Here is a 26,503-nt window from a genome sequence, read left to right as displayed (position 1 = left end):
ATGTTGAGCATCTTTTCATGTACCTGTTGACTGTCTGTGTCTTCTTTGGAAAAATGTCTATTCAGATCTTCTACCCATTTTTTAATCAGATTGTTCAGTTTTTTTGCTATTGAGTTGTACGAATTTTTTATATATTTTGGATATTAACCCCTTTCAGATACATGATTTGCAAATATTTTCTCCCATTCACTAGGTTGCCTTTTCATTTTGTTGATGATTTCCTTTGCTCTGCACAAGCTTTTTAGTTTGATGTAGTCCCACTTGTTTATTTTTGCCTTCATTGCCCTTGCTTTTGGTGTCAGATCCAAAAAAATCATTGCCAAGACCATTGTCAGCGAGCGTACTGCCTGTGTTTTCTTCTAGGAGTTTTATGGTTTCAGGTCTTACATCAAGTCTTTAACCCATATTGAGTTAATTCTTGTGTATGTTGAGAAGAGACTCATCTTCATAAGAGTCTATTACATTTTGTTGATTATGAATGTAGCATGTAGAAATACCTGATATATATAAATATAGTGTATTGGCTTTGTATGGAAATAGCCCTTTAAAGACTACAGTTGCTGTTTTTGTTTGTTCATTTTTAAAGAATGGCTATATCTGAACAGCCAAATAGAATATGTGTTTGCTCCATATTATCACAGCTTTAAACATTCTAAGATAAAATTTTAATAGACTTCGTGATATCTCTAAATCTTGCTTTTAAACATCCTTGGCATTGGGTTAAGAATGTAACATCAGAGTTTGTGGAAATTTTTAATTTTTACTTCTTTCCCTCTATTTTTAGGTTAAAGCTAATGATTCTCTTTTCCATTTCTTTTTTATATTAACTCTTTTGCAGTGAACTTAGGAGGACTTTTACTCCAGGCCCTCCTAGAATATTGGCCTAGGACGCATGTGAATCCAATAGATGAAGAAGAAAATGAAGTAAACCATGGTTCGTGTTTTTATATCAGGATAATTGATTTAAAATTTACTCAGAAGTTAAGGATACTTAGATTGTTTGTTATCCTGAGAATGTTTTCTTAAAAAAATTATTTTAAGCATTTGCTAAAGTGTGACATAATAAATATATGTGATGTGCCCAATTTACTGCCCTCCCTTCCACATCCTAGAGAACATCCATCCAGTCTTAACTGAGATTCCAAGAGAGCTTTTAATCAGTGAGATTCTATACACAAGATATATAGAATAAACCCTGTGTATTCAAATGACCTTTGTCCTTAAACGTAGGCAGCTTAGCAGGGTTATTCCAAAGATATTTCTTAGGGTATCCATGGACCGGCTAGATTTACCTCCAGTGCTCGCTAATTAACATCAAAAAGCCAGGTTTGTCCTTGTGTAGTCTAACTTCACATTGGCTTGAAATGTAGATATTACCTAGTCTGATGATCTACCTGATCTTGGCTCAAAAATTCAAATCCCAACTCAGAAGTGTCAGGTTAAGTGAATGAGTATGTGTAAAGAATTAATGTCATTGAGGGCATTGAAAAGCTTTGTGTGCCACAGGCAGTGGCAGTAACTTTCTCTGGGAAGCAGAGGAGAATTTGGCTCAGTTTCATTAAAGAAAGGGGAAAAGAAATCTTAAAATTTCACAACTCATATGTAACCTTAAGTCCCACCCACTGAGGACTTATCTGCTGAAGATTCTCTGAAGATTGCCCACTTACGGTGGTCACCAGTGATGAGGACCTCCTGCCAGAGACTTTGTTCTGGCTGACTGATTCATCCAGAATGATTTTTGGAGTTTAAATCTGTTTTGCAAGGATGACATACCTCTTTCTCTGAAAGCCAGTCTCCTGATGTCCCTGTCATAGAGAGGGCACTGACCCCACCCGTGATGTCATTTCTTTTGTCACCTGGCCCACTTTATTCCCCTTTAGAATTGTACAGTGGGCTGTGAGCCAGAGAAATTCAGTGGAAATTTCTCTTCACAGAGGGTTGAGCAAGCTAGGTTCTGGTATGGGCTCTGCCATTTATCAGCCATGTAGTTATGGGCATGTCATTTCCTGTTCTTGGCTTGTTTTTCTCCATCTGTAACATGACAGGGTGCCCTCAGAGGCCCAAGTAGCAATAATACATATTAAGTAATGAAAAAACAGTGGTACAGGGACTTCCCTGGTGGTCCAGTGGTTAAGACTTTGCCTTCCAATGCAGGGGTTGCGGGTTCAATCCCTGGTCGGGGACCTAATATCCCACATGCCTCGCAGCCAAAAAACCAAAACATAAAGCAGAAGCAATACTGTAACAAATTCAATAAAGACTTTAAAAACATCAAAAAAAATCTTTAAAAACAAAACAAAAAACAGTGGCACAGAGTAGGGTGGTGTGATGAATTGGGGGATTGGGATTGACGTATATTCGCTAATATGTATAAAATAGATGACTAATAACCTGCTGTATAAAAATAAAATAAAACAAAATTCAAAGAAAAAGATCAAAAAAACAAAACAGTGGCACAATCAGCACCTCTTGGATCCAGGCTTTGGTTGGGGGTATAAAGAAAAAGTCACAGGAAACCCCAAATCATCCTTAAAATCAAACTGGCATAGTAAAGGCAGGGCAGGACCCAGCCAGAGCTCAGGACACTGCACACTCTATGTGTCTGGTAATCTTCTGCTACACCTGCACCATGCTCAGTGGATACTCAAGAGCTGCTTAGATTATACTTGGGGAGCAGTTCAAGTATTCTGAGGCCTGTATTGTGTTGCAGGTGGGGGTAATAAAGATAAATGGGCATGGACCCTACCCTTCAGGGACTGGCATTCTGGTTGGGCAAAGGGCCGCTTACATCAGCATTATGAGATCAGAGAGTAGGTTCTGTGAGAGAGGTTCTGAGAGTGCTGTAAGGTTGCAGAGGGCAAGACTGCTTCCAGATTCGTCAGGGAAGTGTTTATGCACAAGCTGGCACTTGAGTGGGGGTCGACGGCACTCCGTTCAAAAGATTACAAAGAAAGCAGAGTGAAATGAAGTCTGCAGAGAGCAGTAAAAATGAGATTATTACCTCTTTGAGGTTTTGTTTTTCACTGATACCTCTGCCATTAGTTGTGACTACCGTTAACCATAAAGTTTTTTCTGACAGAAATTTTTCTGAGCTCGGCATTTTACCGGCCCCATCCCGTCCCTGCAGCAAAAAAAGAGCAGATCATCGTTTATAAAGAGGCTGTCCTGTACTTACCTGTGGCTGAAATAGACGGTTATGTTTTTGTCTCAAATCTCAGACATTAATCTCTTCTGTTAAAATCCTCTAAAATGTAGTCATTTCTCATGAGGTACATCCCAAGTTGCCATATTTCTTATTTTCAAGAATTTAACTTCGTTTTTTTACCTTTATTTTTGTCTCTGACTGACGTACAGGATTTTGACTTAAAAAATCTTGCAATGGTTGGGCTCTGTGGAAATGAAATGTTTAGAGTCTGTGTTTTTAGCACTAACTCTGGATCCTGACACCATCTGTACCTTTTCCTAGTAAATGGGGAGCAGGAGAACCGAGTACAGAAGGGAAATGGCTATTTCCAGGTGCCCCCACACACTCCTGTGATCTTTGGTGAAGCTGGAGGTCGCACCTTGTTCAGGTATGGGTAAGAAGGGCTAAGAAGGCATCCTGTTTGCCAAGAAGTATTCATTCAAGCACATGTTTAACTTCTAGAGGTGTCAGGGGTTTGGAAGCTTCTTCATCTCCATGACATAGTTAAGTGTCTGGTGCTATTAGACCCCATTCTAATTGTGAGCTGAGCCTCTAGTGTTCAAATGAGGTTGATAGCTTGCCTTGAGGCAGCTTCTTAGTGGTTTCTGCAGGAAACCATCACCGGAAGTGTCTGCCCACAGGACAGCATCAGAGTAGATAACTTCCCTCGGGCTTGGCCAGGGGAGATGGACTGGGCTGCTCTTGGGAACTGTTGTGCCCAACAGTGGCCCGACCTGAGGAGTGAGGCAGTCCTTCATGAGGCCCTGCACGCAAGAGCTAGACTGGCTTCATCTCCAAGTTGCCAGCCAAGGCCCAGGGAGAGTCATGGGGGAAAGCCTACTAGAGTCTTCTGTAGGGCCAGAAGTAAGAAAAATGTTTGTCTTGCCCTTGAGGGCAGAATTTTCTTCCTTTATGATGGTTTCCTGAGAGTGTGGTTACCAAAAATAAACCTGACCCCCACTGTGTGTGGAGTGCCACACTCTGTAGCACTGGCAGACAACCTTTCTCAAGTGCTTTGCCTATACCCAGGTTCCTATCCTCACCCAGGGAATCAGGCAGCTGTAGTGTATGTCTGGCCTCAAAATCTGGGGGCCTGAGTTTTAGGGCTTGCTCTCCCTCTTAGCAGAGTGAGTCATTCTGCCTGCCTTCACTTTATTTCCTCAGCTGTCAAGTGAGGGTTATCCTAAATGAACTCTGTAACAGTCCCTCCCTCTAACGTTTATTGACAGTGATTTTGGGATCTGTGCTTGTTTTGTCACTTACTACCTGTTGGATTATGTTTAGGCTGCTCTGCCGAGACTCTGGGGGTGAGACTGAGTCCATGCTTCTGAATGAGACAGTGCCACAATGGGTAATTGACATCACTGTGGATGTAAGTATCCTCCATTCCCATTTTGCCCTTTTATTTTTTTCCAAATCATGAAGACAATTAAGAACTACTTTAGACTGTGTAATCTTTAATTAAAACTACACTACCAAGTGGAATCCTCTTCTGCTTCCCTGCAGTTCCAAAGTTTCAGAAGAAGTATTAATAATTATTTATATATCTCTTTATGTCTTTAAATTATATAAATAATATATGCTTATCAAAGAAAATAATAAATGAATAAGGTGAAATTCCCATCCCTTTCCCAATCATTGTTTCTCTTTTATTCACTCCCTATTCTTCTTCCCAGAGGTAGTAAATATTAATAGTTTAATGCATAGCCTTCAGTAGTTTTTTCTGTGCGTACACAAGCATATATTATTTGTGTATATATGTGTGTGTGTATAGATCATTTTATTTTGCACAAAATCTCCTACTATATATACTGTTCTGCAACTTGATTTTTTTGTTTTTTTTTTCTCTTCTCTCTTAAAAATATATCTTGGACATTTTTTCATGTCTGTATATGGATCATTCCTTTTTAATGACTGCAAGGTATTCCATTGTATAAATGTACCAAGATCTATTTAGCCAGTCCCTATAAATGGACATTTAGGTTGTACCCAGTGTTTTCTATTACAAACAATGCTTCAGTGAACATCCTTGTACATATATCTTTGTGTACTTTTTAGGATAAATTTCTAGAAGTGGAATTGCTGGATCAAAGGGTATGCACATTTTAAATTTCGATAGATGTTGCCAAATTGCCCTCCACAAAGGCTGTACCAGTTTACACTCTTACCAACAGTGTATGAGTGCCCAGTACTGCACACCCTCACCAGTGCTGGATACTTACAATCTTTGCTGAAAGATAGGCAGATTTTTGTTTTATAGGCAGATATTATCTCATTGTTTTAATGTGTTTTTTGGTTTTGGTTTCATTTGTGGTGAGGTTAAGCATCTTTTCACATTGGCCATTTTTATTTCTTCTTTTGTGGATTGCCTATTTGCATTCTTTACTCAGTTTTCTATTGGGTTATTTGTCTTTCTTACTGACTTGTAGGCGTTGTTCATATTCAATATTAACCCTTTGACTATTATCTTGCCTCTCAATTGAATTTTACTTTGTTCATGATGTCTTTTGGCAGGCAAAGAGTTTTAATTTTTATATGACCAGATCCTTTTTGGCTCTGAGTTTCATGTCTTGCTTAGGTATTTCCCACTTCAAAGTAGCAAAAATGTTCTCTTCTTGTATTCTCTTCTAGTATGTTTATGATAATGGTTTGTGTCTAGATCTTCAGTCTATTAGAATTTATTCTGTTTGGTGTGAAGTAGAATGCTAACTTTCTCCAAATGGATAGCCAGTGTGCCAACACAATATATTGAATAAACTTTTGCTACTAATTTGAAATGCTATCTTTATCATATACTAAATTTCTATACACACATGGGTCTGTTTCTAGACTCTTTTATGTGCTGTTGACCTATATTTCTAAAGATATATGAAAAGAGATTTAATCTCTAGAACCTGCAGAAAATTCATTTTCTGTCCCAGATATACCTCCAAGAACTTAAAACTGGTCTGACACCTGATAGATATTCTGTGGTCTTCTCTAAATCCGAGCTCCCCATAAACCACAACTTCCTTTGAGTGTTAAACTCACCTGGATGCATTGCTGACTTTAGGCCTGTGGCTCATTCCTCAGAGGAGACATCCAGACAGGATATGATATGGAGGCTCGGAGAGGATTAATCCCCAGAGAAAAGATGACCAATTAATTTTATCCTTCATCTAAGTATGTGGTTTACCTCATGGTGGACATCTAGGTGGTTGGCTGAAGTTTCCACTCATTTAAAACCTCAGACCTTATTCTGATGTCAGAGGAAAAGAAAGTGGGAGGACTTTGATTGGCCTTTTCAGTTGGATAATGGGCCTCACCAGCGTAGAGCGTATGGTTTTGCTCAAAGGTGAATGTTGTGGGTTTCTCGCAAGACACTTAATTTTTTGTTTGGGCATTTTAATGTAGAACTCAGATTTTGGTTTGTATAGCTTAAAGAATTAAAATTTGTTTCCTTTTCATTCCTTGAATTGTTAATAGAGAAGATCCATGCTGCAATTTCATATTGCCACTGACATTGCATATAATTTGTCTTTATGTATCTTTTATTACAAAATGAAACATTATACTTTTCTGATACCTTTTCACATAGATAATTTGATAGCTTATTATAAAGGCTGACGTAGATAATTTGATAGCTTACTATAAATTTCATAGACAGTCACTTTTTTTTTTTTTTTTTTTTTTTTTTTTTTTTTTTTTTTTGCGGTACGCGGGCCTCTCACCGCTGTGGTCTCTCCCGTTGCGGAGCACAGCCTCCGGCCACGCAGGCTCAGCGGCCATGGCTCACGGGCCCAGCCGCTCCGCGGCATGTGGGACCCCCCCAGACCGGGGCACGAACCCGCGTCCCCTGCACCGGCAGGCGGACCCCCAACCACTGCGCCACCAGGGAGGCCCGACAGTCACTTTTAATTGTGAAATAACTTAACTTGTGGATGGTTTTCCTGTTGACATCATTTTAGTTTATCAGCTAACAGAAACTATCTTACCTTTTTTCACTTTTCATGTTTCAGAAAAATATGCCCAAATTCAACAAAATTCCTTTCTACCTCCAACCTCATGCATCTTCAGGAGCAAAAACCTTAAAAAAGTAAGTAAATGGAGTGTCATGTGATACTTTGATCTTATTTATTGCCAGAGATTTTTAAAAATTCCTTATAATTGCTTTTATAGCACAGGAGGCAAGTACTAGATCTAAGGCTAATTTCATAATATTGAAAGTTTATATAATTTAACCATATACCAAGTACCTACTGTGGCCGGCTGCAGATGTTCAAAATAAGTAAAACATGGGTTTTGTCTCTCATAGTTTAGGACACAGTCTGCGTATAGTAACTGCTTTTATGGATACTTACGGAATGATGAGTGTAGGGGAAAGAAATGAATTTTTGGCTGTAGCTTTCCAGAAAGCTTTCTTGAAGGACATGGAATTTGAGCTGGACATGTAAGGATGGATAGAACTTCAAAAGAGAGATATTCCAGGTCCAGAAAATGGTTCGATCAGGGATGTGGAAGTAGGAGCCTGCATAAGATATTGAAATTGTCAAGGACCTGTGTAGCTGCAGCATAGGATGGAGGGGTGGCCAGGAGATGCTAGGAGGGGAGTCAGAAAGAACATTCAAGGTTTCACTGATGTGTATCCCAGCAAGTAGAATCAGTAGGACTTTAAAACCTTTTGTTAGAGAGATTTCCAAACATTGCAAAAAAAGACAATAGGAGAATGAACCCCCATTATCCCATCACACAGCTTAAATAATTCTCAACATATGGCTAAACATTTTGTTTCATCTATACCTCTACCTCCCCTCCCTCCCACTGAACCCACCTGCCTACACACACATACACACACACACACACACACACGATTATTTTAAAGCAAGTTCTGGATATCACTTCAACTAGGTTTAATGACTGAAGTTCAGGATGACTTTCAGAGTATGAGCCTTAGCTACTTGGTTTGACCATTATTAACTGATGTCGGAGATACAGAAGTAGGCTTGGGGGTAAGGAAATTGCTGAATCTAGTTTTGGACATGTAGAGTTTGAGGTGCCTTTGGGACATCCAGCTGGAGCTGCCTAGCTAGCTGTTGTGTTGGTAGGTCTGGAGATCAGACAGGCAGTTGAAACTCAAGGGCTTGGCTATAGGAGGAGGAAGCCTTGGGAGAAATGAGCACATATATCATCGGAGCCTGGTAAGCACCAGGGGCTGCCTTCCCTTCCATGAGCATTTAGTTTGCCCATGCTCTGGGAAAGTCTTTAAGGGAATAAAACCCAGAAGGCTATTCCTTATGTATATAGAAGGTTTAAGAATATGTATTTAATCTCATTTATTTGCACATAATCTGTCTTAGGGGAGGACACTATAGAAAATCTATTGGCGATTCTAAAAATGGATTACGGCAATGACTAAGAACATTTATTGGTTTATGTTTCTGTGGTATGTTTTATCTTTGTCAAATGTTAACACCAAGAAATATGGAAGAGATAATATCCAGTGATTTCCAGATGTCACAATCTGCCCTTGCTTTTTACAGAGATAGACTCTCTGCTAGTGACATGCTTCAAGTCCGGAAAGTAATGGAACACGTCTATGAGAAAATCATCAACTTGGATAATGAGTCTCAAACCACTAGCTCTTCTAATAATGAAAAACCAGGAGAACAGGAAAAAGAAGAGGATATTGCTGTGTTGGCAGAGGAGAAAATTGAACTTTTGTGCCAGGACCAGGTAAGTGGACTTGAGGACACAGCCCCATTTTTTCCAGTGCTGGTGCTCAGAATTTCATCATGTGGTGGGATTGTAGTTTCCAAGTCTGTTGCCTTTGGGGGGCTTTTGCTTTTAGGAGCACTGGGTCTCTCCCACCTATTTGTGAGGCCCCTTCTGAAGGGCTCTATAGCCCACCTTAAAGCTTCCATTTATCCCTGGGGCAGTTTTCAGGAAAGGGACATGGAGACTTAAATGCACACACAGACAAATGTGGATGTGCTGGTGGCTTTTTTTTTCTGACAAGAAAGATACATGCTCGTCTTTTTTTTTTTTTTTTTCCGGTACGCGAGCCTCTCAGTGTTGTGGCCTCTCCCGTTGCGGAGCACAGACTCCGGACGCGCAGGCCCAGCGGCCATGGCTCACGGGCCCAGCCGCTCCGCGGCATGTGGGATCTTCCCGGACCGGAGCACGAACCCGTGTCCCCTGCATCGGCAGGCGGACTCTCAACCACTGCGCCACCAGGGATGCCCCATGCTCATCTTTATTTGCAGGGCAGCATCTGCCACGTTAGTTTAAGATTTGAAGTGGAGGTGGGTGGAGCATTGGTGGAGATGTTGTAAATGAAGATATACTCAAGGTATTTCTTCAGAGGAATGACTGAACATGGCCTGTCTGGCCTAGCCACACAAGCTGCACATCTTACTATGCCCAGATCCGTGCCTGCTTGCAAAGCAGCTGTGTCAGCAAGAACAGGCCACCAGGCATGGGCAAGGAGAGTCCCAGAGTTAACGATAAAAGCCTTAGATATACCTTTTTTATTATTCATTTTTTGCTATTCAGGTTTTGGATCCAAATATGGACCTTCGAACAGTGAAACACTTCATATGGAAGAGTGGTGGTGACCTCACCCTCCATTACCGTCAGAAGTCCACGTGAAGGGTGGGCGAACGCTCCTGGGTATTCATTTACTGACCTTCCTCTATGGCCCCAAGAGTAGTGCTAGGAAGCCCACTGAGCCCCAACGGGAACAAGACTTCTAACGGCCGATTTGGTATGGACTGAGATTCTCTTTCAATTGAAGTGACTAATCGAGATGTAATATAGAAACCAGTCTCCATGTGTAGATTAAGCTGTCCCCAGGAAGGCAGAGTGCCAGAGTAGAAGAGCCCCGATCAGACTGTGTCTTGCGAGGTGTACAGAGAACTAACGACAGGCCAGCGCAGACTTTGCTTCCTCCTTTTGTTTCAGAGGACCCTATCTTGATCTGTTAGCACTTGTTAGAAACACATTGGTAGGGCCACATCTGTCACTGTGTTTCAACTCCAAACCCACACTCTTGAGCTTTGCTAAGAGTACATTCCACTCATGCAGTACCTATGAAGGCTTTTTCCAAGTTTGTCATTTAAAAAAAAAAAAAGTTGTTTTCACCATTTAAGACAGTTACTTTTAATAGGAATTTGCTGCTGCACAATTCGAGAGCCAGCCCATTTCATAATAAATGATTATTGTTGGGCTTGTTTTTAATATTGCATCTCAGATGTGTTCTTGTAGGAAGATCTGTTGAAATTCCAGGTGCTGGATCACAGCACTGGGACTGCCAGCCTAGAGTACGCCCAGCCTGTGCCCAGCGGCGATACCCCCACGGTGCCCGGACTGTTTGGCGGCCACAGGGAGGTGCAGCTCTTACTCCTTCCTCCACTGTGTCGTTTTATTTATGGGCAAAGCCAGGTGACACCACAGGTTCTTGCTCTGGGTGAGCAGCGTGACACCATCAAAACTTAAGACTGTGATGAGATTTTAACTTCATTTAAATGCTACCTAATATTTATGGTGTCAGAGTAAAAGGGTATCATAATGAGTTAATTTGATATTCACATCCTGGAAGTATACATGTTTGTTTTTTCCAGTTTTATATGCAGGTTTTTGTTGTTGTTGTACCTGTATCCAGATTTCTTTTCACTGTTCTTTCTAACAATCTAAAGCTTTCATAGAATCATTTGGATCTTGTACAGAATATAACTTATTGGGGATAAATACTTCAACTTTTGGCAGAAAAAAATACTTTGGATTCTCCCCAAGGTCATTTGTATTTGGAATAGAACAATGGTCCACCCCCATAAAACTACGTAAGACAAGCCTCCTGGATGAAGCCAGAAGCACAAGTGCCTTCAGAGGGCAGTTTATTCCAGTCCAGTTGCCTCCCCAGCATGGCCCGTCCCCACAACAGCAGGGACTGCGGAGGGGGTGGGGAAGGTTTTTTCTTTTCTACGCCTTCACAGGTTCAGCTGGAGGCAGCTGGTGGCCTGAGTCCAGACCTCACTATCTGAGATATTCCAACCGGCACAACCGTAGAGGCAGGGTTTCCTCACTGCTCGTCAGCCTCCTTTGGAAAGTGGGCTGGTCACTGCCGCCACGCTTTGAAGAGTGCGCAAAGACACGCCACATCTCCAGTGAGCCTGTCTCCCTTATGCAGAGAGCAACCGGCTGTTTTTAAAAATCCTTTCCATCTGTTGAATACAACAGTGCACTTTTGGTGCACATTTTTTAGCAATAGTTGTGAATTAATGGCAAAAACAAAACAAAAAAACTCATTTACCAGCCCTCAGTTGTGTTTGCACGAGGGGCCCTTGGGCTGAAGGAATGGGCCTCGCTGGGCCATGCTGCCCTGAGTGCCGAGCCTCGAGGGGCGGCTGTGCTCCCTTCCTGTCATAGATCTCACCCCCAGCATGGTTGTGGTTTTTTTTGTTGTTCCAGTCAAACCAGTAATAGTTTCCAGAAAATCTTGACAGTCTGCAATGCCAAAAGCGTAAAAATCTGTATTTCACAGTTGTATAGAATAAAGGCTTTAGTTACAATATTTCAAAGTGTAAGTACACATTTATTTTCACTTGTCATTTTCCTTCATAGCAGATTACAGAGAAAGGAAGAAACTTCTGGTTTTGTGTTTACCGTGGAAATAATTAGCATTGCTATCCATTTTATCCCCCAATTTAAGGAGGGGAGTGTGTGAAAGTGAGGGAGGGAAGAACCAGGTCCCTTGGGTGAGGGTGACTCTGGGTCGGACTGCCAGGCTACAGTGAAGGGAAGCTGGCCTCAGAACAGGCCCATGGTGATTCTTTTCTACTTCCTGGATTGCTGCACTGGGCTCCCAGACAGTCCAGGAACCAGGCTCCAGCACTGGCTTTGGACACAATGCCTCCCTGTTCTGTGGGCTTATCAGCTGCTCTGGTAGACTTGACAAAGACTTGCTTTTTAGATGTAGTCACAGTGCTAGAAGCGAAGTGTTTGCTGGTTTGGGGCCCTCCCTCCATATACTTGGTCTGTGCCCCCCAGAGCATACAATCCTCGTCCTATGAGCCTAAGAGAGCTCTGAATTCCCTGTAAGTGCACACATTCCAAATCAAATGGTAAAGGTGGGACTTTCGACTGGGCCGAGAGTAGAAGGCCAGGCTAGAGGCAGCTTTCACGGTACTCCGCGAGGGCTGAGGGAAGGTGAGGGACTCTAGCCAAAGAGGAGAGGACTTCAAGTGATGAGGGGCCATCCCTGGATGGAGCCCTCCTCTTCCTGCAGGAACCAGGCAGAGCAAAAGACTCGACCTAGTCTTAGCCTCCCAAGGCACTGGAGGTGAGGGGAACAGCCCTCTCTTATACTACAGGAAAGAACAGAAGGGCCCCTACCCAATCTTGTCCAGGCCCCTCATCTCCCCTTGGAGTGGGAGCTGTGTGTGAAGAACTCCAGTTGGGAGGACTGGCTCTAAGAGTCTGCTTAGGATGGTGAAATTAAATTTGTAATTTTTACTCACCACTGGGGCTGGCTGGATGACTTCTATATTTAGAAGAGATGGTTGTAAAAGTTTGGGAGCTGACAGGAGTCACAACTGGAGACACTTGTGTGTCCCCAGGTCTGTGGGGTGTAGACGGTGGCAAAGAAGAAGCATCGTGGTCCAAGCACAGGTGAGTGTGCTGAAGGGCCTAGAATTTCCAACCATCCTCCCTCAGAAGAGGTGGGCAAGTTCACTGCCTCTCCTCCAACCATGGCTGGAATATGTGGTTAGCATGAGCCAACTGTGCTGTGTAGCACAAAGTGAGACAGTAATTGGAGCGGCAGGGGTCCCCAGGGCTTGGGGTGCCTTTCATTACAGATAGAGCTGGCTGAGCTCTGTGGAAAGAATCACTGCAAGCCCTACAGAGCGATTAGGCAAACACTCCACACCAACCCCTTCGTCCCTCACCCCATCTTCACACCTCATGGTGCCTGGACTCTGCTACCTTCTGTGCACCCACAGAGCAGGAGCAAGCAGTGGGTACGTGGCCAAAAGATGCCCTTCCCCAAGGCCCGCGGCCACTGAAGTTCCACACCCTACCCGAGCGGCAAAGAATCCTTTGCTCTCCGACCCTATCTCCTGGAAAACTTATTTAACCTGGGTGCTACTCCCAGCCCCTACTACCCCAAAAGTGCTTGAGATTCTCAAACAAGTGGCCAATTCCCCAAAGGCAGGACCATCAGGCAGAATGAATGCTGGGAGGTCACCTCTTGGAGACCAGTAGCGTCTGAGTGGACACAAGCCACGCCACCCCCCACCCCCTGTCAGCAGCAGCCTAGGAAGCGTAATGCAGGGGGCTTGGCCACGCAGTGTGGCCTGAGCTGCCTCCCACTTCTGGGCCTCATGAAATGCCATCAGAGGCCCTTCTTAGTGCCTGGGGTGTTACTCTGGGGGGGAGAGCTGTGCCTGGCTGGCTGCCCCCTCAGCCTGTGCCCCGAAATCTGGGCTCTCTGTGCTTGCTGACTCCTCCTCAGCCTGGGCTTCGAGCAGCTCAGCAGACAGCCCATCTTCTGGTGAGGCTGCAGAGGTGAGGCTGTCGGGAAGTGTCAGCTGAGGCAGGTGGTCCGCCTGGGCACCTGGGCTGTCTGGGAAGGAGACCTCAAACTCTGACCCGGACCAGGTGGCCTCACCTGAAACACACGGGGTGGAGCTGAGGAGGCCCACAGACCAGGGCCAGTGTGGCCTGGGGCAGTAACCCCGCTGACCCTCAACTCCCACCCCCAGCGTTGATGGGGGATGGGCGCTTTAGCGTACAAATGCCTTGATGCGGCTGCATTCCACATGCAGGCCAGCCTCTAACCCAGCTGAGAGACTCAGGGCCGCCTTCCCCACAACCCGGGGTCCTTCCCAGAAGGCCTCCGAAGGTGCCGGCCGGCCACTCACCACCACGCTCACGAGAACCCCTGCTGGAGCAGACGTCCTCCGGCCCTGAGGCTGAGACCGCAGTGGAGGTCAGCTCTGTGGAGGAGGGCAGCCCAGACCAGGCGCTGGCGTTGCTGCTGTCCATGAGGGAGATGCCGGACACGTCCAGGAAGCCTAGGGGAAGGTGCACAGTTCTCTGCCAGAACAAAACCCTGACCACTGGAAGGCCAGCGCCCTGGGCTCACGGCGCCCTGTTCCTGGGGCATCTGGCCCGGCCAGAGACTGTAACCTCCTCAGCCCGTGGCAATGCCCCCAGCCAACCCCAGAGGTTCCCCACTGCTGGTTTCTGAGGAAAGAAAGGGGCCTGGGGTTGGGTATCATGGGAATAGCCCAGTGGCAGAGGGCCCAGACCCTGCTCTGTGCCTAGTGTGCTGTGTGACCTTGAGCAGGCCCCCTCTCTCCTCTGGACGGCAGTCTTGCCATCCGTATACTGATTGGATCACCTGCAGTTATCTTGGCGGATATCAGATAGGAGGGCTCAGTGGGTCTGCTGAAGTCCAGCCCAGAGCCCGGGACCTGCTCCAGCACAGGGCTTGCAGGCCCTCAGCTTCCTCTCAGCCTGCTCGGTACCTGGGTCCATGACTCGCTGCAGTGGAGGCGGAGGCTGAAGAGGAATCTCCATGGAACGGGGAAGGTCGCCAAGGTCTGGAGTGCCATGGCCAGGACTCTTGGGCCCAGGGAGCTGTTCCTCCTTGGAGGAGCCAGGTGCCTGCAGCAGGGCCTACAGGGAGCCAGGGAAAAAAAGGAACAGGAGGGGCCTATTGGACAGGGTCGTCAAACCTAACCGCCAGCTCACACCCACTGGGAGCACCACTCAGCCCAAGGGAGCAAACAGCCCTGGGCATCTAACGCTTCCTCTACAGCAGATGTGAAGTCAGGCAAGAGGGGCCTGGCTGGCCTCCCGTGCAGTGCGGACATGGACTCGGGGCACCCTTCCCACTCTGCTGAGCAGCCCCAAGGGCCCACCAGACGGAGCCCCATCCATGACCCACAGGAAGAGTCCATGCCTGGAGAGCAGTCCCCAAGGGCCCCCGTGCAGACCCCAGGCACCAGCCCAATGCCCAGAGGCACTTGGGGGACCTCTCAACAGCCACGATCTGGCTGCAGACCCAGACAGACACCCAGCCCCTGGCCTAACTTTACCACAGACTCACGGAGGCACAGAACAAGGCTCTGCCCACCTCTGGGCCTTAGTTTCCCAGTCATGAAATGAAAATGACAACCAGTGCCTCACACTACCCTCACCTCCAGACCCAAGTGGCAGGAGAACCGAAGTAGGTTCCGCTGTCCCAGGACGGGCCCATCTTCTCCCACTGGGTCCCACAAGCAGATGGGCCTCCCAAGGCTTCTGCAGGCAGGCCCCCAGTGAGGACAGCCCAGTCTCCTCTTCCCAGCTGCAGGCCCTTCTGCCCACATGAAGCTCCCCTCTCACCACAGCTGGCAGGTGCTCCCCACGTACCTCCACGTAGTCACCCTGCCTGGAGCCTGTCTCCAGGCCAGAAGGGGCAGGAGAGTCCTGCGGGGTGGGTCCAGGTGGTGGGGCACCAGGCGGCGGGACACCAGGCGGCGGGACACCAGGCGGCAGGACACCAAGTGGTGGGATACCAGGTGGCGGGACACCAGGTGGTGGGACACCAGATGGCTTCTTGTGGTGGCTGGGAGGCTGGGTTGGGATCCGGTGCAGATAACCATAGCCGATACCACAGCCCAGGCTGCCGAAGACCAGAAACATTCACTCCGGGGCTTGTCCCACAGCCCTTCCTATCCCTGCCACCCCCATACACCAGCAATGAGGGGGCCTCATGGACCAACTGTCAGCCTCAGGACCCCTGGGCCCAGGGCCCATCCCTCCATCCCCACCATGGGACTCCAGGTCCATGCCCAATGGCCAGGGTCCCCCACGGCCCCACCAGGGCCCCACCCTGCAACCCCAGGAAATACCTGCCCTCTCCTCCCCAGGCTGCATTGGGAGTGACAGTCACCTCCCGGCAGGAGTCGGACTCGGAGTTATAAATCATCAGCTTCAAGGGCTTCCCCTCATGGGATTCAATGAGTGAGAAGAAGTCCTCGGACTACGACAGACAACATGGTACCTGAGCCCTGCTCCCACCCTGGGATGGGAAGCCTCACAAGACAAGACGCTTCTCATGGACAGTACCCACTTCTCCACACCCCATCCAGGGGGCCGGGGGGAAGGCTATGTGTGGTTCCTTACCTCCTGGAGGATCTGGTCTGAGCCAACCACGTAGTCGGTGTAGGGGCGCAAGCCAGCGAGGGAGGCAGGGGAACAGGGTTCCACATCCTGAGGAAAGAATCACAAACTATCCAACTATCGGCCTTGCTTCTGGGGGGCGGCGGGTGGGAAGCTGCCTCTCCAGGAGCTGCCTCTCCACCTGTCCTCTGTCCCCAGGCCAGGACCTCAAGTCCAGACTCTCCCAGCCCAGCCTCTGGTTCCCCTGCCTCCCCCGGTCCACAGCCTGTCCAGCAGAGGGCAGCACCGTGCCACAGGCAGGAGCTCCCGCATCTGACCACCTAGGTCCAACTCCTGGCTCCACCAGCGGCTAGCTAGGGCGCTATGGACAAACACTTAACCCCTCGGCCTCAGTTTCCCCACAATTAAAAGTGGGATATGTAGTACTCACTCAAGAGTTGCTGAGAAGATTAAAAAAAATAATATATGCACAGAATGAAAACCACACCTTGGCCCACAGTAAGTGCCCAACTGCATTGCTGTTACGGCTGCAGGCACAGAACTGAAGACCCATGGGGTGGTGGGTGGGGGGAGGTTGAAGGAGAGGGTGGTGAGAAGTGGGTACGAGGATTGCCTTCTCCCTTGGAAAGCTCCACTACCCAACCCCCAATCTCCCGGGAAATATAGAGGGATTTGTATCACCACCCCCATTGCACTTATGGACAAACTGAGGCTAGCTGAAAAGGTTGAGAAGGCTCCCACGAGGAGTCAGTGAGCAATAGGGGGGGCTAGAAACCAAATCAGCCAGTGTCCAGCTCAGGGCACCCTCTGTCCATCAAGCCGTAGGACCGAGCATTCAAGAACCTGGGCCCCATCAGTGACTGCATGTCACGTGTGCATGTGTGTCTGTGAACGAACACTAACAGCAACATCTGTGACAACTCAGTCACAGAGATTCATTAAGGTTCAGACCCCAGGCACCAGCCCAGTGCCCAAGGGTGCTCTCAGGGGACCTGCCAAGAAAAATCATAATATCCTAGAGCAGCGGGTCTCCGACCCTTCTGGCACCAAGGACCAGTTTTGTGGAAGACAATTTTTCCATGGACGGCGGGGGTGTTAACGGTTCAGGCGGTAACGCGAGCGACGGGGAGCAGCAGATGAAGCTTTGCTCGCTCGCCTGCTGCTCACCTCCTGCTGTGAGGCCTGGTTCCTAACAGGCTGGGGACCAGTACCAGTCCGCGGCCCTGGGGTTGGGGACCCCTCCCCTAGAGTACACCAGAAAAAAACACTCTTTTAGATAAAGACTAAAGCAGCCGCAGCAGCAGCCTTCTGGCAGTACAACCAAGCTTCCAGCAGATGGCGTCCCCACCTTTCCAAAGAAGCAGCCAACGTCTAGAGGGTAAGAAAATGCCCTAAGTCACAGGGCACTGTTGGGCTGAGAGGAGTTGCGCTCTCTGGGACACTGGAAAGGGGAGACCACACCCTGCCCTTGGGACCCTCTAATAGACCCACTGTCTGCTGGCCTCTCCCGGGAGGCCCCCACCACACACCCATCCCATACGCCTCGCCCACTCACCAGCACGTGCCACACATGCTCGCTGGCCCTTCGGAAGCTGCAGAAGCGCACGCTGGCGCCCAGCAGGCCCTGGCCGCCCCACATGTTGCTGGGCACCACCTCCACCTCGCGAACCTTATTGGTCTTCATGCTGAACACCTCCAGCTTCACCGGCTTCTCCACATTGGCCTTCAGTAGGGCCTTGAGCGTGTCATTCTCCTTGTTCTGCAGGGGCAGCGGGGCTGACTCCCGGACCCCCCCACACACACCCGGCCAGGCCCCCCAGACAAGTCTGGGTCTGAGATGGGGCAAGGGCCTTGGTGGCTGGGCTGGGCCTGCAGCCACTGTGACCCCCAGCACCCCCAAGCCCTGCTAAACCTTCCTCCTTCAGTCCCCCCGGAGAACACAACAAAGTAAGCAAAGAGCCCCCGGGGTCCAGAGCATTGCAGCACTGCCCACTCTGAGCTGCCCCTTCCAGAGCTCTCACACTTCTCAGGCCCCTCTGGGCAGACCCCGTAGACCTTGCAGCCAGTGCCAGGAGTCCACCTGCTCCAGCCCACCCCTGAGAGCCCGGGAGCTGAGCTCCAGGCAGGGCCCCCATCAGGCTCAGGAAGAAGGGGAGATGGGGCTCAGCCTCCCTTCAGCAGAAAAGGGAGGCAGGAGCAGGGCTGGGGCCCCTGTGGGACAGCAGGAGACACACACAAGCAAAGCAGAGGCAGAAGGGGGGCCTCACCAGCCTTGAGTGCCCGATGGTGATGATGAAGTCGAAGTAGGGCTCCAGGCCTGCCTGCTGGGCGGGGGAGTTCTCCTGCACCTGTGCTGCACAGAGGCCACGGTCACTGCGCTGACCCTGGGACTCTCCCAGAAGCCCCCAGCCGTCAATTCTAGAAACCATCACCACTCCCCGTGTCCCGGCGAGGACAGAGACACCAGCATGAACCGTTCCAGGCAGGCCACACATGGGCATGGTCAAGGTTCACTCCATCTTCTCTCACTACCTTCCTGGGCACAGGTTTTCCTCTTTTGGAAAATGACTCTTTCCTGAGTATGATCCACAGATGCTTCCAGAGATGCCTCATAGGAGAACCCAGAGCAGTAGGCCACACGGAGACAGGGTGACACAGATGGCTGCCCCAGAAGCCTGGGCTGGGGCTGCTGGAAAGCCAGAAGGGTTTACCAGAAATGTTTAGATGTGGACAGGAAGGGAGTGCCCCAGGATGGATGGAGCCAGGGCCATGCCCAGAAAGACAGAGTGCAGAAGGCAGCCTGTGGCCAGATCCCAGAGAGCCCCTGACCCTGTGGTGACAGATCCTGGCCCAGTTCCACAGGTGGGGCGATAGGAGCTGTTGAGGAGGGGTGGCTGAGGAGAGCAGACCCCAGAGTCTGGAATGAGCCTGAGCCAGGGAGCCTGGTGAGCAGCGCAGAGTCCCCTCACCATCCAACCTCCCCACACAGGACAGCTCCTCCAGCGGCCATTCCCAGCCCAAGGGGCTCCTGCCCTGCCCTCAACTCCCGAACTCCCTGCTGTCTCCAAAAACACCACAACCAGGCTTGCAGCTATGGTGGAAATCCATCTCAAAGGCCCCATTCACAGAGCTTTGCTCAAACAATGCAGCCTTTATCCCCAGGTCTGGACCGAATATGGGCCCCACACCCTCGGGCCTTTGGCTGTGAGCACTTGATGCCCTGTTGGTCAGGCACCAGCCAGGCCAGCAGCCCACAGGGCACAGGGCTCATGTGGCCTCAGGTTCCGGATGCTTCCTTGAGGGGAAGGCCCCCATGGCTTCTGCCACCCACTAGCCCCTCCAGTCTTGGAGTCCCCACACTGAAGGAGAGCTCACCGTTGAGGCTATGGATCAAGGCCAGTTCACCCCTGGAATGAGGGCTCCCTCCCGGCAGTGGAACCGACGGAGCCCCACCTTGCCACCTCCAGAAGCTGCCATGGCTTCCAGTGAGAATGAGCCCAGAAACCAACTCCAGCCCTAGTTGGCCTGGCCCAGAGAGCAGCTGCTTGGAGCCTGCCCCTCCGTCCCTTCAGGGGGAAGCTGGGACGAGGGGTCTTTGGAGAATCAGAGGACAGTTCGCCAGGGAGAGCTGGCGGGGAGCTGCTCCTCCCTGCTCTGGGCCACTCCACCTCCCTCGGGTAAGGCCCCCACTCCAGAGGCCGGTTGCCCTCTACCCTCCTCAACACTGTGTCTGCCAACCTCCATCATTAATGAGACTCAGAGGCTGGGGCCCCCAGTGCGCAGGCCCGGCCCTCTCCCAGCCCACCCAGCGCCTCCACCTCCCCTCTCCTGTGGCCTTGTCCTCAGTCTGGCCTTGTCAAGGTCCCTTGCTCTGGGCCTTGTCATCACCCACTATGGCTCCACAGCGGAAATCACCTGCGGTGCTGCCCACCGCACCCCCGGCCCCGCAACAAGCGTCCCCTCTGTCTGGCTCTCCCTTGGGCGTTCCCATCACCCCAGATCCCGCAGCCCCACAACGAGTGCTGCTTTCATAACACTCCCCCTGCCCCCTGTATCTCCCATCAGGGCACCTAGAGTGATAAACAAGGATGGCAGTTTACCCCTTCTGAGGCTTGGCTGGGTGCCAGAAGACTGCACCACCTGCTTCCCCTGTCATTTAACCGTCTCACTAACCCCAACTGACAGGGGAGGAAAAGCACTCAGTTATTCAGCAACAGCCTGACCCCAGGAAATCCGACCCAGAGTCTGCTCCTGTCCACTGCCGAGGACAGTGACTCCTCCACCATGCCCAGCACACCGTGGGAACGCCAATATTTAGGGAAGGCAGCACACTTGCTCTTCGTTTTTTTTTTAAATGTTTAGGAGGCAGTGTCACACCTCCACTTAAAACCTCCCAATGGCTCCACAGCTCAGCATAAAATCCTAAATCCTCAGGACAAAACGCAAGGCCCCAAGCAACCTGGCCTCAACCTTTAGCACTCTCCTCACATGGGCCACGCCACCCAAGCACACCAACCCCACCTCCTTGCTTCTCCTCAAGCCCAGCAAACACAGTTCCACCTCAGGGCCTCCCTCTGCCCAGAACGCTCTTCCCCCAAATATCTGTATTGTCCTTACTTCCTTCCAAGGTGTCTGTTCAAACGTGACTTGATCAGAGGCCTTTCCTGACCCCTGTATACAAGAGCACCCACTCATCACTCTGGATCCCCTCACTCTGCTTTATTTTTCTTGCTAGCAATGATCACCACCTACCATATATTTCCTGTCTGTCTCCCTTCCCTCTCTGCTGGCATCCAAATGTAAACTCCATGAGAAAAGGGACAATATCTTTTCTGCTCACTGCTTTATGTTCAGTGCCTGGAACTCTACCTGCCACAGCATATGTGCTCAAAATCACTGTTTTGGCTATAAGGATATACTGTACAACGCAGGGAATACAGCCAATATTTTATAATAACTATAAATGGAGTATAACCTTTAAAAATTGTGAATCACTATATTGTACACATATATAATATTGTACATCAACTAAATAAAACTACACGTATGAAACGGGGGGAAAAAAAAACTGTTTTGTGAATGAAGACCTCCAATTCCCCAGTCTCTCCATTCTGTCCCTCTCCAACAGGCCCTTCCCATCTTCACTCTTACCATCACCACCACCACCCCACCCCCCATTGTCGATATCTTCAATTTGCCTTCCATCAAACCTGTTGGAAGACTCTTCCTGGCTGCATGCATTTCACTGTCCACCTTTTCTGTCCGGTGCCTCACCATGACGTCCACTAGGGAAAGCCCACCACCAAGCACAGATTCTGTTACCTCTGGGTCCTGAAGCCATCCTGGCTTTCCTTTTAGGAAACCTCTTCTTTAGCTGCCCCCCTCCCTCATAGTTGTTAACAGAGCCTCCCATCACAATGCAGACACCGCTCAACAGCCAGGCACCAAACTGACAAGCCTGTCTGCCTACCCCCATCTCTGCTGCCATCCACAGTGCACAAGGGAGAAGGGAGTCCTGCCCCGCGGCGCGCCGGGGACGGACACTCTCCTGCCCCTCTCAGCTCTGTTACAGCCCCTCCTTCTCCGCAGTACAAATCACCCCAAATCTCCATCTTGCTGCGGGCCCCTCTCCTCACCTTCAGGCTCTAGGAACCCACTCTATCTCCACTTTCCCCGGGACCTCTGTGGCGACACCGAAGGCACATTATCAGCCGCGGCCTTACCGCGCTTCTCCGCAATGTTCCACCGGGGAGCCCTCCCCCCACCATCCCCCGCAAACTCTCTCCCCGAGCCCTCTGCCGCATTCTCTTGGCTCTCCCGCTCCCACTTTCCCGGGCTGGTTCTCATCGGTCTTCGACCCCACCACAGGCAACATGCGCGCTGGCAGGCTCCCCCGCAGCTGGCGTCCACTCGGTTACCCCGACCCCTGGATCCAAGGGCGGGGACAGCCGGGCCCTGGGCTTAGCTGGCTCTCTCCCCAGGCCCAGTAACAAGCGCAGTGCACAACAGGCGATCATAAATGTGATCATACAAGTGCACAAATGCGTCCCGACTGGACCTGGTGCTTTCACTCTTCAACCGGGAGAAGTGCCATTCCGGGGCGGCCCGACACGACCAGGAAACGCTCCAGCTTCCTGCAGAGCTGGCACTTGGGGCTGGCGCCGGGCCGACCCGCGGCCGCAGACGGGCCGGGGCCCAGGAGTGCCGTGGCGCCATCTCTTGCCGGCGTCTCCTACCGGGAAGGGGCATCACTCTCCCCCGGGCGGCCGCACTAAGGCCGAGACCCCGCCTCTACCGCCCCCAGGCCGGTGATCGGACGTCCCCCGCACATTGGTGGGGACGCCATGCCAAGGCCACCGGTGCCGCAGGGGCGACTCACCCCGTGCAGGTGGAAGCCCTCGGCGCCTCCCGCGGGCTGCTCGGCGCTGGCGCCCAGGCCCATGGCCACTGTCGGCTCGGGCGCCGGTGCCCGGGACCGCGGCGCCACCAGCGTGCTCACCCTTTCGGCGCTCGACTACCCGCGCCTTGTCACGTGGGTGCCTGGCCACGCCCACCCTTAATGACGCCCTTAGAGAGCGGCCGGCTGCTCCGTTTCCAAGGACGCGCGCGCCTCCAACAGCAGGCCGCGAGAGGCGCGACCGGGACTCTGACTCGGGAATCCCGCTCCGCGAGGCACCACCAGACCCGGACTCGGAGCCGCAGGTGCCCGGAGATGAGCATCAATGATTCCTCCCTTATGGTGCGTGGCCCGGGCACTGCCCAGCCGCTCCCTCCGGGACTCTCCGCCCCTGGCCTGGTGACCCCCGCGCCTTGCAGCTCTCCTGTTACCTCTCTGACCGCTCGTGCTGCCTCCGCTACCCGCCTTTCGCTGTCCCCGGCCTCTTCAGGCTGCCTTCGTCCCTTCTCGCCTCACTCTCCGTGGCAAGCGAATCCTCTCTAGTGTTCTCTGAGCCCACAGTCATCATACCCACCCAGTCCTATCCCCGAGCTGCCCCAAACCAAAGCATAAAAACCCAGCTCCATCACCTAGCCATTATCTCCCCTTCCCCTGTCTGTGCCTCTTCTGGGTCCTTCACCTCAGTGGATCGCACCACCATTTGCTCCCCCAGCCTTTACTCTTTCCCATACGAATCTCTAGATCCTGTCTATCGGCAGGAAGTATCAGCTCCTAAATGTCTCCTGAGATCACCCACTTTTTATCTCCTAGTCCAGGATCACCACCATCTCCCCTCTGGGCACCCGCAACAGTCCCCTTCCCAACTGGTTTCTCTGCTTCAGCTCTCTTCACCAGCAGTCCCCCACCACCACCGCCACCACCACCACCACCGCCACCAACATCCACGACCACCCCAACACACACACACACACACACAAGCCAGAGTGTTTGCAAAAACACACACCTGAGTACATCCCCCGCCCCCCCCCCCCCCGTGTTCAACGCTTAAAACCATTCCAGCTGCTTCCTATTACCCTCAGGATGGTGTCTGGGCTCTTTCATATGGCCCACAAGCCTGTTCACAATCCAACCACATCTGTCCCCAACCCCGGCACCCACAAACCTTAGGGGAAGTGAGACTTCACTTTGAAATCTCAGCGCCTCTTACTATGTGACCTTTGTCAAGCCACAGCCTTCATGGGCTTCGGCTTCCTTAACCGTGAAGGATATGGAGAGGATAATGCATAGATGATGGGCGTAAAGCCCTTGTACACTTCCCCACAGGCGGTTAGCCCACAATAACTTGTACCTCTAAGTACTGGCGTCATGATTCTTATTATCGGTTCACTTTCTTCCCCCTTATTCCCTTCCTAAGGCAAAACCTGAGTTGAACTCCCCATCACATTTGAACCAGAATCTGTGGTTAATTCCAAAACAAACATCTCCAAACTCCTTCCCAAGAAAACTGTATGGAGCTGTTCCTGGGGCTGGGGAGGAATGGGATGAGGTCTGAATATTCTTTCTCTTCTCTTTACAGAATTGGAAGAGGAGAAGGGACTAGGGGAGGGAGCAGGTCAGAACAGACAGAAAAGGGGCTGGGACTATTGCAACTGTGTCTTCCTCCTCGCAGGCTGGGATCATTTATTACAGCCAAGAAAAGTACTTCCGCCATGTGCAGCAGGCCGCGGCCGTGGGCCTGGAAAAATTCAGCAATGACCCAGTGCTGCAGTTCTTTAAAGCCTATGGAGTCCTCAGAGAAGGTAGGGACTCGTCAGTGTTGCCTTCTGACCTCAGGCACTAGCCCAGCACTAATGTGCTGGCTCCACCTGGATGCCTACTTCTACCCCAATCATGTTCCCATGGAAAAAGTCTTACACTCAGTAGCTAGATTCCCAGGTTAATCCACAGAATGTAATCCATATCTAGTTCACTTTTGAGACCTTAGAGACCTCGCTACCCCTGCTCTGCACCTCAGTCTCCCTATCTGTAAAATGAGTGGGGGGAAAGATGACTGCAAGATTATTGAACCAATCCCAGGCTTGGAAACTGAGAGCCAGTAGTGCAGAAAAAGGAGGAAGTGGTAGGTGTGGCCACAGGCAGGTGTGGGACAGGAGCAGGGAGAGAAGTGGGGCCCATGGAGGTGCGACTCACTGACATTTAGAAGGTCGTCCTGGGCGGGGGGCCAGCTGAGCTGCCCATGGCCAATGTCAGTGGACATGGAAGGATAAATATAGCTGAGCAGCTAGCTGGGAATGCACAGAGGTCCTTCTTCAGAACCGACCTACAGGAATCCTTGTGCATACTCCTGGACCATGGCACCAGCAGCCCTTTCAGGAAGCTTCAGTCTTCAGGGAACTTGGGCCACTAGTGACCTTTTGGACTAGTTAGTCCAAGTCTTGGGTCAGGTGGTACCAAGCCTTGGGTCAGCCCTGTGTCTGCCATGGAGCCTCCTGCCCTCTGAGCATGGAGCCCCAGAGAATAACCACTTGGGCTGTCTTCACAGAGCGCATCCAGGATGCCATCAGCAGCCTAGAGAGCATCCAGAATCACCCAGATGTGTCCCTGTGCTCCGTCATGGCTCTCATTTATGCTCACAAGTGCTGTGAAACCATCGGTGAGTGCAGCCATGCTCAGCCAGGCCTGGCCCAGTGGGGAAAAGAGAGCCCCACTCCAGAGATATCGCCCCTCTTGGGCTGCAGGAGGTGTGTGCACTCGAGACTGCAGATGCTGTGAGGAGTGGTTCCCCTCCCCTCCCCATGGAGACCTCAAAGAAGACCCCGTGCCCAGGCCCAATTGAGTGGGAGCCGCAGGCAGAAAGCATGACAGTGGGAGGGGTCCTCCTTCCACATCCCGAGAGCTGGGGAGACGCCCTGGTTTCCCTTGCCAAGATCTTGTCGAGAACAACCAAGCCAAAATAAAAAATTCTGCCCCTCATCTGCACCTCTCTAGAGTCAGGAAGAGATTCTAAGAAACTACGTACAAACTACAATTTCCTCACCCGGAATGGATTTTGGGCCTGAGGTGGGGGGTTCAGGTTTGATCTGTCTGCCCAGCAAACTGCTGGGCACAGAGGAGAAAAGATAAATCTCAGCCAGCAAACCCAGTTCCAGGGCTGGGCAGCTCCTGTGGCATCACACGGGCCAGTGTTTCTGGTTCCCAGGCCCTGGGCTGTCGTGTAGTTGGCTCCGTGTGTTGAGGGAGGCCCAGAGCGTGGAGAGGCAGGGCCAGACAGACCTCCCCATCCTAACTTGTCCCCTTCCTCCTCTCTCTCGGATTCCCAGACCGAGAAGCGATTCAGGAACTTGAGAGCAGCCTGAAGGAAATCCGCAAGACAGCCAGCGGGACTGCCCTGTACTATGCCGGCCTCTTCCTGTGGCTCATGGGCCGCCATGACAAGGCCAAGGAATACATTGACCGCACATTGAAGGTCTCCAGCAGCTCCAGAGAGGTACCAGCCCTGGGCATTATGGGGGCAACAGCCAAAGAAAGCAGTGTCCAAACACATCCTAAAGAGTGGCCCTTACTCCCATGGAGGGCCCTGGGGCTGGGGGAGGGCCACACCCAGACACCAACAAGACCCATGCTGGCTCAGGGTGTAGACAACTACACACTGGCCTTTGTCCATAGAGTCCGATTGCAGATAGGTTTTATGGCCTGCACTATATATTTTTAAAATCTTGAATTAGTTTGCTGACATTTAGAAATCAGAAGATTTTTTACCTAAAAGTCCAGAT

At 50.5% G+C, this 26,503-nt stretch overlaps 3 protein-coding genes across 7 annotated transcripts in view; 2 read left to right on the top strand and 1 right to left on the bottom strand.

Annotated features, from left to right (window-relative positions):
* Positions 1-11,504, top strand: part of WDR48 (WD repeat domain 48) — a 43,746-nt gene extending 32,242 nt beyond the window's left edge. For both annotated transcript variants that reach the window (XM_060022315.1, XM_060022316.1), the window contains exons 14-19: positions 839-934; positions 3,467-3,572; positions 4,469-4,556; positions 7,183-7,259; positions 8,704-8,896; positions 9,716-11,504. In XM_060022315.1, the coding sequence (XP_059878298.1) occupies positions 839-934; positions 3,467-3,572; positions 4,469-4,556; positions 7,183-7,259; positions 8,704-8,896; positions 9,716-9,811 (656 nt within the window). In that variant the 3' untranslated portion in view covers positions 9,812-11,504. The remainder of the gene's footprint in view (positions 1-838; positions 935-3,466; positions 3,573-4,468; positions 4,557-7,182; positions 7,260-8,703; positions 8,897-9,715) is intronic.
* Positions 11,505-11,712: 208 nt separating this feature from the next.
* On the bottom strand, positions 11,713-22,840 carry GORASP1 (golgi reassembly stacking protein 1). Of its 4 annotated transcripts, none has more exons than XM_060022321.1 (9): positions 22,713-22,840; positions 18,601-18,686; positions 17,889-18,092; positions 16,337-16,423; positions 16,063-16,193; positions 15,581-15,833; positions 14,692-14,842; positions 14,083-14,235; positions 11,713-13,829 (listed from the first exon to the last, which is right to left on the bottom strand). In XM_060022321.1, the coding sequence occupies exons 3-9, from the start codon at positions 18,015-18,017 to the stop codon at positions 13,582-13,584; spliced, it is 1,152 nt and encodes a 383-aa protein (XP_059878304.1). In that variant the 5' UTR covers positions 18,018-18,092; positions 18,601-18,686; positions 22,713-22,840; the 3' UTR covers positions 11,713-13,581. The 4 variants fall into 4 exon arrangements, with proteins under 4 accessions (XP_059878304.1, XP_059878301.1, XP_059878300.1 ...); XM_060022318.1 differs by having other exon boundaries at positions 18,601-18,681; XM_060022317.1 differs by lacking the exon at positions 22,713-22,840 and having other exon boundaries at positions 18,601-19,635.
* A 115-nt stretch (positions 22,841-22,955) lies between these two features.
* TTC21A (tetratricopeptide repeat domain 21A) overlaps positions 22,956-26,503 on the top strand; it is a 30,432-nt gene continuing 26,884 nt past the window's right edge. The window contains exons 1-4 of the mRNA XM_060021401.1: positions 22,956-23,072; positions 24,400-24,529; positions 25,273-25,383; positions 26,051-26,217. Of these exons, the coding sequence (XP_059877384.1) occupies positions 23,046-23,072; positions 24,400-24,529; positions 25,273-25,383; positions 26,051-26,217 (435 nt within the window). The 5' untranslated portion in view covers positions 22,956-23,045. The remainder of the gene's footprint in view (positions 23,073-24,399; positions 24,530-25,272; positions 25,384-26,050; positions 26,218-26,503) is intronic.

The sequence above is a fragment of the Delphinus delphis genome, chromosome 10 (genome assembly GCF_949987515.2).
Source record: "Delphinus delphis chromosome 10, mDelDel1.2, whole genome shotgun sequence".
Lineage (NCBI taxonomy): Eukaryota > Metazoa > Chordata > Mammalia > Artiodactyla > Delphinidae > Delphinus > Delphinus delphis.
This window is presented reverse-complemented; position numbering and strand designations above follow the sequence as displayed.